The following is an 11,760-nucleotide window of genomic DNA, read 5'->3' as shown; positions in this document are numbered from 1 at the left end:
GAAGGAAGGAAGGAAGGAAGGAAGGAAGGAAGGAAGGAAGGAAGGAAAAAGCCAAACATACTTGTTAAATATTTTATCTCACAAACTAATAATTAGCATGCACATGGCTCTAAATCAAGACTGCGAATCAAGCACTTTTGGAATGCAGTGAAATTTCAGTTTCACCAACTGCTTCAGCCAGTTAATAGGCTGATAGGCAGTCGTAATGAGCAAAACTCCCTCAGGTAGGGAAAAGATGTTCCAGAATTAACCAGTTTAAAGCCATTTAACTGAATGACTCTCACAAACTCATGGGAATACCAAATTTGAATCTAAAATTCATTGAATTTATTTTTAAAGTCAAAATATTTTGATTGTGGATATTTACTTCAAGTTGAGCATCAAAGACCTCTTTTTTTCAGGTGTATCATTGGAATCTCAGCTTGGCACAGGTAAACTGTGCATCTTATTAGTCAGCCTTTTGTTTTATCATAGATCGAGGTTGAAGTAGATCTTGTATTAGGGGAGCCAGAATGACTGTCTAGAAGACTACTTTGTTCTCAATGGTTTATACAGTATAATAATACATACAATAGTTGTAGAAAACATTTTATCAAAGCAGCAGAGAATTGTTTTATAAGGAAGAGACTTTTTATGTAAGATAGAAATATGAAGCTGTGAAGGTACACACTTCAGAATATTCAAACTGAGAATAAACATATACATGGATAAAAAGGAATAATCATGATTACTGAAATTAATGACAGTTTATTTTTCAGGAAATGTTAAACTGTCATTATGCAGTGACGTAAAGCATAAAGTATTGTTTTGAGGGTCTGGGAGAGCAAATAAGGTTATTGCATATTTGTCAGCTGGGGCGCATGCACATATTTTTTGTAAAAAAGTTTGTAATTCCTGTCAGGATCAGAAATCAGCACGTTTCTGGTCTGTGCCTGTGTGGACATTCCTACACTGGTTTAGCATACTGATTTTTCTAGGAATTTTGACCAGCATCATGAAGAAAATAAGAATTATTAAATGCCTAATCACATCTTTAATTTAGTAAATACCACTTGCCTTTTTATTTCAGAAATACCTGTGTTAAGAACAAACTGCTCCCCTCTTCTCCTTCCATTAAAAGAAACCCCAAAATGACAAGATATATAAAATTCAGCTGTCACAATATTCTGTGATTCAGTTTCTCCTAGGCTGAATAGAAGACTTGACAGAATATGTCTCATTGCCTTTGTGATTCTAAAAATATGCCTGCCATACATTTTCTTACATTTTTATCTGTGCACAGAGAGAATCATTTAACTGCAGAATAACATTCACAAATATGTTGCCTTACTCTGGAAGTGCATGTGATGGAAACTGCTTCTGGAGATTGCTGTGAAGTTCTGAGAACTGGCCAAATGTTTTCTCCACAAAAGTGACCACATTGCAGGTTTGCACCACCTGGACAAGATACAGCTGCATTGGGAAAAAAGGAGAGGCAGAAAAGACAAATGATCAGAGAGGCACGTTAAAAAATATTGTACAAGAGAAAATAGAGGGTGATTTTTACAAAGAAAAAAATTTCTTTAATGTAGTGCCAGGAGCCAGAGAATTCAGTTTGTAATTTATGGTCTTTGTTACAAAGAAGGAGAAACTTGCCTGGACAGCATACAGCTCAAACACTGAAAGATCACTGCAGTGCGTGAAAACTAATAATGCACCATTAAAGCATCATATAACAGTCTGCAATTTCTATTAGGCTTCCTAATTTCATGCCATGCTTTCCTTCTGGATACTTTAATTAGCTCTTGATTTATTTTTCACTATTGGGCAGGAACCTTTCTCCTTAATGGCTCGGCTCCCTGCTAATAGCTGTCTGCCTGGTGTTCTTTCTCTCTCCTACCTCATTGCTTATGGCACTCCTGTGATCTTTTCAATGTGGTGTAAAAGAGGAGGGAGAGTGCATAACCTCACAGAATCATTAAAGATAAGTAAAGAATATGACACATACGTAGTCAGACTTTTTGCTGAACCCCAAAATGGTGGCTCTTGCAATTGACTTCTCTATATTCAGCATCATCCATTCTTGAGAGACAGTCTCTTGAGATGGAAGCTTTGCAGAGCTTGTCAGTGACATGTGTGCAAGCGTGTGGATCAAGTTATTGAGCTTGACAGGAAAGCACTCCAAACTTTCCTTTATTTTCCTGAAGAACAAACAGAAGACACTGTATTTATATATCTGTTTGGCTCCTATTGACCCTTGGTTTTATATATGCAAGTACCAAAAAACCCAATACCTAAATCCTAAAACCTGCCTCACATGAATATTTACCCATATACATACAAACTCACCACTGTTTGCAGCAATACATGCACAGCGTCACTACTTAGAAGACCATTTCTTCTGTAGCCTCTCTCATGACTCACCTTGAGGTAGTTACTTTTCATAAGCACCATGGAACAGAGACGGTCTTACGTGTTTTGAGGGATTCCAGGGTAGAACAACACCTGCTCTTAGCATTTACTTCTTCACTGAACTAATCTCTCATAGACTTAAATGTGATTGCACAAGACTAAGCATCTTTTATGTCCAATTTGTAATTTAGCTGTGCAAGATGTCTTGCTAAATTCCGTACCCAATTCTAAAAAGATCAATGTCAATACATGAGGAGCTATGTAAGATGTTCTTAAAAAAAAATTAAAATAAAAAAATCTGATTGCCTAAAGTTTTGAGATCTTTGATCAGAAAAGGCATAATGGATAAAAAAATTCCTAGATATACATTTAGATATGTAATGTAAACTTGTTCTAACATTAAAGTGAACTCAGTTTGAGAAATAACATTCTGAGACAATCACTGCTCTTTGAAGAATAATATGCAGTGCTCAATAGGAAACATCTTTCTGAATTCAGTTGCTGGTTAAAATCTATTGAAATTTTTTGTTTGTTTGTTTGTTTGTTTGTTTTTTTCTATTTCACTGCTTAGTTCCACAGCTCTCTGAAGAAAATCTGGCTGGATTCTGGTGTTACAGAACAAGAACCCATTAGTTTCAGGCCATTTAGCAGGAAACCTCTATCAAAATTTCAGCGTTTTGTCTTATTTTTTCCTACTTTGGACTATTGCTAACTAGTTTACAAGAGTTGACATTACTTTTAGCCATCTTCATCATCATCTCTTTAAAGCTGAGCAGCTTCACCTGTCACTTAAAATTTAATTCTTATCCATGGGCTTTGGTGTGTGGGAGAGATTGCATACTGCAATCAATTGAAGTAAACTCAATTCATTGCATAAGCCTGATTTTCATGATCTCAGATGTTTTGGTTAAAGATTGTAGCTTCACATAGTCCATCATACCAAAAAAACATCCTACCTGTAAACAGCTCCCCAGTTTCTTCAAGCTAACAAGAGATGCCATTCAAAATACTGTGAATTTATCACACATCAATTAGGGTTACTAAATTAAGGAAATGAGATGTATATATTTTTCTTAATGTAATAAAACGGAAAGTATCTCTGAATTGATTTAATTAATTTCCTTATTAACTACATTCTTAAGAAACAGATACATAAAGAATATTTAATAAATGACACGAATTAACACTCAGATGGAAAACAAGAAAATAAATCTCATTTCAAAATATTAGTACAAAATCAATTCAGTTCTGACTAGTTAAGCTGCACCTGAGATAAACATTTATTTTTCAAAAAACTTTTATGCAATTAATTTAATCCACAGTTTAAACACTTGATAAATCACTGTGACATGATTTAGGTGAAGAATTTGTAACATGGCCATACTGTAGCAGAGCAGTTACTGAATTTGCAACGTTAGTAAGAGTCAAGTTTACTTTCCAAATAAAAATAGTTTATTTCAATTCACGCAAAAAAAGGTATTTGCTTACAAATTAGTATCTGAAATACTAATACTATACTAATACTAATACTAATACTAATACTTAAAAAGTATTCTGAAATCACTTCTATCACTAATATCAGAATACTGCTGTTTAAATAGTTCAGTATTTTAAGGGTTTGTTGTTCCTTCCATGAGTATACTAAGCTTCTAAAATGCTTTTAACACCAAGACTGTTAACAACTTACCTCATCTAAACTTAAACAGAGGCTTCTGTTGTTATTGCTGCAGCTTTACTCAGTGATAATAAAAATGTAAATAAAATAAAAATATATGCAGGTTTTTGCCCTCTGTATATTCTTCTTTCTCTGTATACAGTCTTCCCTCTTATAACAGAAAGCATGAAGCAAGCCATACATCACGTTACAAACAGTGAAGCCTCTTTGCAATTTTGATGACATTTCAATATCTTCACAGCATGGGAGAACTCCAGTTACAGTTGTCTGCATTTTCTTTCAAGGGTGAACTGGCCTAAGGAGACTCATTATCCCATAGCCTCCCAAAGCTGATTCTTATTTATGGAACAGTGGTATACATCAAACACATATGCCATCTTTTTAAATTTAGCAGCTCTTGTTGGTGTGGATTGGATCATTGATTCAGTTTACTACATTTTAGTAATCTGATTTCTCTTTCTGACATGATTTTTTAAGTTCATTCTAAGAATCTGTGCTAGAACTTGCTTCTTGAACTCTCTGAGATGTCATCTCTTTTCTTCAGCCACATTATCTTTAGCCACAGGTAAAGAATTTGGTGAGGTCCTGGGTATCCTCTTGTTCCTTAAGATTACCATCTTTCCTGCAGCAAAAGCTAGCTCTGCCGTCACAAAGTTGTAAAAAATGTATGTTTCTAAGTTATTTCAGAATGCTGGTAGCCAAAGCAAGAATTAGTGCTTAAAGATCGACAGGTAGAAAAGTTGAAGTTACCTATATAAAAGGTATTGAATTCTCAGATCCATCAGAAAAACAAAACAAACAAAATAGGAAACTGTCATTAAATAGAGTAAGTGTAATTGTGGTTCATAATATTCCTAACACACAACTCTCAGGCAGCAACATGATTTCTTTTCCTGTATGATAATATACTCTTTTGTCATGCAGATAGGTGTCTGACCTATTTCTCTGAAAAAAGAGTTAAATATCTGGGATTTTTCAAATGTAATGCTTTCTACTTTTTTTTTTACCTGCTGAACAGACTTTGACTTTCAGATTTGGATCACACTTTTCTACAGAACTATCAAGTTATGATTAGGTGAAACATGCACAGACAGTTCGGTCGCTTGTGAAAACAGAAATGGATGAAAACTTCAGCTAACTTTTCCAAGAGTATCCAGTAATAGCTCATCCTGTGATTTTCAGGTAGTCATTTCTTATCAGAGAGGCGTTCTGGGATCTGATGCTTAGATCTTTTTGGACACACCAGCCTTTCTTCACAGCCTTTCAAGACTACATACACTCCTGATTACTTATCCAGATCTCATTTTTGGTAGGTATAATAATAAATATTCACACTAGTCTTCATAATCATTTTTTTTAATCACTCACCATGGCATCCTTCTCTTTTCTGTCTAGACCCGAATATAGCTTGGAATTCAATGAGTAAAATTTATCTTTGCAGGATTCTTAGATGTTAATGAACATGGCATTTCACTTCCATCCAAATTTTTCATCCATGAACTTAACAGGCTCAGTTTTAAAACAAATTAGGAAGCATGTCCCCAGCAGCTCTTTACAAACTTTTTCAGAACCTTACTGTTTTCAGGAATAGACTTTTTCTGATTTTTACCAACACATGTTAATGGACAATTGATAATCTTTCGGTTCTGGTTTTGTGATAACACACTAGTTTAACATCTTATTCCCACCTTATAGTATATAGGCAGTAATTAAGTTCTCCTTACAAACTGCTTGAGTGCAGCTATGGAAAAGTTTAGTGAAGTAGTTTCATCTTTGACCTATTAGAGAAGTCACCAGCTGTCACTGGTGTTTCAGCTATTTGGAATATTTCTTGCTAGAGTATCTACAGCCACCTCAGAAACAGGGAATGTCTGATCAATTTGAGATTAGTGTCATATTTTCAAAGGAGTTATTATGAATTGTCTGGTCTTGCAATGGCTGGCATTTGCAGCTTGGAGTGGATATGTTTGACCTGGATAATGACAGGTACTGAGAAAATGACAAATAAATAATAAAGATGGCAGCTGACTCTTCCTTCAATCAGGTGGCTGAAGATATGCAGCGGTGCTTTGATGGTAACTGTCAGATTTATAGTGCCTCTCTTATTTGTAGGTTTCTGTGACTGGGTTAGATTTTATATTGCAGTCAATTGAAATCAGCTCTGTTTATTGCGTTAGGCTAACTTTAATGCCTTAAAAATAATTTTGAATACATATGATACATACTGCCTCACAGGCACATAAAAAATGTCAGGCAGCAGATGACACCATGCTGACATTTGAAGACATCTGCAGAAAACCAAAGAAGAAATCTATATCCAGAAGTGAAATAGCTTTCTTTTCCTTGGTAAAACTGAGTTTGAGGGGAAGAGGAGAGGAGGGAGGGGAAAGGATCAAATTGAGTTTCAAGGATCAAACTGAGTTCAGGGCAGATGCTGGAGAGACAACAATGTTTCATTTGGCACTAGGTGCACAGAAATGACAAGCAAACACAGAAACTCTTGTTTAACTCTCAATCAGTGCACTGTTTATTCATGATTCGACTGTGCGACCTTCCAGAAGGCTGCAATCTGTGAGGTTTAACACTGGTGCTCATCAGTTTATAATAGTGAACTGACTCAATGTGGGAAGAGAACAGTACACAGAAACAAGTCAAGATTACTGAACATATCATAAGTCAAGAATGAGGGAAAAAGAATTTGGTAAAACACAATATTTTACAATTCGGAAAGGATTTGGACATTGAAGTTCAATGTCCAATATTATAATTCCATTGGCTAAAAAGGTGAAGAACACAGAACAAATTAACATTGTTTTGCAAGGGATATTTGTGACATCAGCCATCACATCTTGCTGTTTTTAAGAAACAATGGAGGTAATGTCAGTATTATTGCTCAAATCAAACTCAGGCAATTGCTAAAAGCAACCTATTTCTATGGAAATAGAGAAATATTCTTCTCATATTTCCACTAGCAAAAGTTTGTGGTTTTGAATAGATATGCTATATGATAGAATCTGAAAGATTACAATAAATACCAGGTACTTAGAACACACGGTAACTCTCCGTTGGCAGTTTTTAACATTCTAATAACCACACTCCTTATCTAGAAAGGAACTTTTTCAAAGAAATAAAATGTTCTGAAAGTAATCATTGAGAAAAAAGCAGCTATGAATTAGAAAGGATTTGAGGGCTACTGGAAGTTATGTTAATAAACAGTTTCCAATTTCACTTATTTCTAAAGACAACTTGAAAAATAGATTCAAGAATGAAGTACAGAGAGACCTTGAGAAGTGTGAGATTGGATTTTTTCTCACCTGGATCTCTGTACAAAAGGAAAGTAGGACATATTTTTTGTGAAGTATAGGATAAAGTCAACATAGGTAATGGTAGCATTCCTGGGGGTAGGTCAGAAAATGCTTATACAGAGGGAAAGTCTTGAATGGATCTGGGTATTAAGCCAATCCAAAGACTGCCTGGAAACACTTTTCAGAAATTAAAATACAACTCCACATGAAACCTGGTGTTTTGCCCATGTTTAAACATGTACAAATGTTAGTTAATGCATGCTTTGAATTAACACAAATAATGTTCAAAAATGAATAGAAATTAGAATAAACCAAGAAAAAACATGAAGTAAAAGGAAATCCATAAGAATTCATGAGCTGATGAAAAGAGGCTTTGTACTCGCAAATGAGCATATATAATACAAACATGCAGTAAGAGAATTAAAGAAGAAAATACGAAACATAGCAATATCTGAATTTTCTACATGATATAATGTTCTCTTTGGCCAGTAACAAATTGAAAGAAACTGCAACAACAGCCTTAGTGTGTTCACTGAAAGGATTTTAGCAGAAAATACAATTTCAAATAAGATCTGAATCAACAGCACTGTACGGATCTGCAGCATGGTGCCAGTTTCACTGGTAAGCAGATCTTGAGTGTCAGGTAGAACTCTGAAATCCTTTACTTCCTCCATCCTCAAAACACCACAACCACCACACTCACTTCGAAGAAAGTGTGTGGAGATACAGCCTTGTCCTGAACCCAGCCCTCATCGTTTATCTTCTAGCTAAGAAACACTGCAGTGAGTTTAATCCTAACCATAACCTTATCCCTACCAGACTGAAAAGTATGCTGATCCTTTCTACTTCCAAAAGAGTGCTGGGCACTGGCTCTGAGAGACACTGATGCAATTTTCACTCTGAAGACTCACATTTGGTTAAGTACAACCTAGTCCTTTTTCTCTAATTAAGAGACAAAGTATTTCTAGCCTTGAGAGACAAAAACAGCTACCCAGATTATGGCAGAATCAAGACTTTTACATTTTAATTAGAAGCTGTATGTTTCCTATTTGAAGTGGAAATGTAAGTCTGTAATTTGGAAAAAGTGAAATTTTAAAGGAAAGGATAAGGTAGGAGTTGCCAGTAAATGTGAAGCTGTAATTAAATTTTAAAATAAAACAATCTTGTTAAGGTGCAAGAGAGAAAGCATCTGCAAAAAAAAAAAAAAAAAAAGAGTTAAAGGAGAAAAATGTCAGTGTTCTGCTGTGTGTAAAGTAATGGAATGACGGTTTTGGGAAGCATCTTTCTTTCTATTCAAAGGGTCTTCTCTAAACTCAGGAGGTCTCTGCTTCAGCCTTCTCCAAACCTGCAGCCACAGTTTTGGATTCCAAGATATAAAGCACACATATAAACAGTGCGATTCAGATTGGCCAAAATCTTCATAGGAGCATCTGTAATGGTAATGAGAGTGGCTCAGCTGCTCCAGCTGAAGCTTTCATCCTATTTATTCATTGCAATGTGCTGTGTGACTGTAATGAAGGGTAGAGTGATTGCTCTTGTCTCCAGGCAGTTTGCGCAGCACAGAGAGCTGTGCTGTTTTATGAGTGTGTCCTGTCTTTGAAAGGATTTGGAGCCCAGTGCTGTGAACTTGACACATCCTGGGAAGAGGTCAGAAGGGTAGGACTTGCTGTGCACGTGTACGCAGTGTCCAGGATGCTGTGAACTCATACTGTCTTTTGGAAACCATGGTGCTGTATAGGATAAGCTCTGATAGAGAAAGACTTTCTTTCTCATACTGTGCCTAGCATGGGAAAGTGAGTTTTAAAATCCATTCAATCTCCATTGGCTTCATCTAGAGTATCATCACATAAACTGTTGGAATTATATGTAATGCAGAGAACTGTTCCAGTAGATCACAACTGCAGGCTTCAAACTGATTATGTATAGGTCATCTGCAGCTCCTCATCAATAATTCCCTGCTATTAACACAAGCAAGTAAAAGGTTTCAATACCCTAATACAAATGAAGCATTAACTGTACCTATACTAACACACAATGCATTTTTATTATAGATCTGTTAAGTGCTTAGAAGGAAGAATCGTTACATTTTTACAGATGGAGAAACTAGCTACCAGGGAAAGTAACTTGCCTGAAGCAAAACAGAACGTCAGAAGAAGATCAGAAAAGAAATATAATGCAGGAATTCTAAATCCTCGCTCAAGTCAAATATTTTTATGGGGAAATTTTACTAAACATTCAGCTAACATTATACAGATTTATTCATTCAAAGTGTCTGCAGTCCAAACAGTGTTGCATGGAGTAAGTACACCTAAAAGCAGAGAGGAAAGTTGTTTGCAAATAAGCCAGGGTGGTTTTATCATGCCAGATGAATAAAAACCATAAAAAAACTTCCTATATGTGTATCACAAGTGCACAACTGTGTGAGAGACTTGAGGAGGCTGGTTTTAAAATGAATAAGGAGTAGACTTTTCAAAAGTAATCATGTGAAGACCAAGTGTCCTTTTGTGTAATTTCACTGATTACAACCTCTTAACATAACAGCTCTGCTTTATGCCTGAAGGAAATAAACTTTCAGTGTTACATACTGTCTTTACCTGGTAAAGTAGCTTGTAGCTTGGAGGTCTGAATCCTGAGGACGGAGGTTATCATACACATATTTCAGATCCTGAATCCTGTTCAGCTCAGGCAATCCTGCATGTAGCATCTTTACAAGAAAAAAAGTACCATTACTCTGTTGTACTGCATAAAATAAATTTAAATTAAATGAGGCTAACTAAGAAAAGGAAGGATTTACATAGGAAGGACTTCTAAAACACAAGGTTTTGCTGATCTTTAAAGTTGTTTTGAAGCTACAGGAATGCCTGGATCACTAAGGTGAATAAATTGCATTGTAAATCTTCACACTGAGATACCGGAAGGAGTCACTGATCAAAATCACCAGTCTATTTTAGCAATTTATTTTCTCTTCAGATAGGATAATCTCAATACATGCATTGCTAATCTTCCTTCATAGCCTTTTAATGATGTTAAAGGGAAGGCAACAAAATGGTGAGCAAAACCAGCCACCTGAATAGAAACCACATTCCTTTATGCTCACAATATTATCCGAATCCTAACACAATTTAGTGCAACATCACCTTCTCATCTATAATTACTGCTTCCATTATCACGAACGTAGACTCCTCCTGTAAAAGAATTGTATATTCCATAGATGACCTTTCAAGTCAAGGGAGGAGAAAGGTTTCCTTAAACACTGACTCATAATAGGAGCCTTGATCTTGGTATTCAGAACTGCCCTCTGAAGAAGCGCATCATTCCCTGTGCATGATGAATGAAGTTTTCTAGTTAGTTGGCCAGGTTTGGTTCAGAAGATAAATAATCCAAATATTTCCCTTGCAAAGTTACAACACAATCAGTAGTGTAGACAACTGAGTGCATTCAATTGCCCATACATCTCTCTCCATGCATTGTAAAATGTCAACAACTAAAATCATTTTGACTCAATTCAAAACCAACTTATTTTTCTCAACAATTGCAGTAAGTAGAGAATGATGGCTTTTATGTGGTAGAGAAAAAAAAATTTACTTCTTCACATTGCACAGAAGGAAATGTATGTGAATTTGCAGTCCTTGCTGTGCATTCTTGATATTTATGTCTGATGTGGGTAGAAAATCCCACTGAGTTTTTTGGCTAACAGCAAAGACAAAAGGGAACACTGCTTTTATTTTAAGGTTTGGTGGAGACAAATAGAGGAAAGAGAAAAAGGATTTTTGGGGTCCTTTTCCTTATTCCTTCTAATCTTCTCAAATTTTAAAATCAAATTTCAATATTCTGTACATATTCTTTTTTTGCCATTATGAGAAAAATCTTGCTTTCTATCAGGTCCAGCCAATAATATCACTTGACATCTAGCTTACTGTCTCACTGATCAGCAAGGAGCAGAATGCTCAATGAAGTAAACATAAGCAGCTTATTTTCTTGACTAGGTAAAACTTGGTAAGTGAATTAAGAACAGGGACAATAGCAACATTCAGCATTTAGGGAAACATGACCTCCAGCTCACTTATAACAGATAACTTCTCTCTGCTTTTAAAATTAAGAGTTGTTGCATAGACAAATTAAGCTTCTTGCATTGCATTAGAAAGGGGAATAATTCCAGATAAGAATATAATCAGAATGATCTTTAGCCATCTGCTAAAGCAAGAAATGTCTTCAGTTGGACAGTATCTACATAGTGTTTTACTGGCTGCTTTGTCCACATGACATATCTTGTTTCCAGTCCCTTATTGGAAGAGACTTCTGATAACTGGCTAGTGATACTAGACGCTAATTAGACAAGGTATAGAATAACTGTTCAGAAAACAACTACTGGTTGCTTAGGGAAACTAA

The 11,760-nt window shown here is 35.6% G+C and overlaps 1 protein-coding gene across 1 annotated transcript in view; it reads right to left on the bottom strand.

Moving 5' to 3' along the window:
- Positions 1 to 11,760, bottom strand: part of PIK3C2G (phosphatidylinositol-4-phosphate 3-kinase catalytic subunit type 2 gamma) — a 198,553-nt gene that overhangs the window by 42,980 nt on the left and 143,813 nt on the right. The window contains exons 25-27 of the mRNA XM_042889843.1: positions 9,966 to 10,075; positions 1,988 to 2,180; positions 1,331 to 1,452 (exon numbers count right to left, since the gene is read on the bottom strand). Of these exons, the coding sequence (XP_042745777.1) occupies positions 1,331 to 1,452; positions 1,988 to 2,180; positions 9,966 to 10,075 (425 nt within the window). The remainder of the gene's footprint in view (positions 1 to 1,330; positions 1,453 to 1,987; positions 2,181 to 9,965; positions 10,076 to 11,760) is intronic.

Source organism: Lagopus leucura, unplaced genomic scaffold, assembly GCF_019238085.1.
Source record: "Lagopus leucura isolate 7727_CA_CO unplaced genomic scaffold, USGS_WTPT01 Super-Scaffold_100159, whole genome shotgun sequence".
NCBI lineage: Eukaryota > Metazoa > Chordata > Aves > Galliformes > Phasianidae > Lagopus > Lagopus leucura.
The sequence above is the reverse complement of the archived record's forward strand: the minus strand, read 5'-3'. Positions and strand labels throughout refer to the sequence as shown.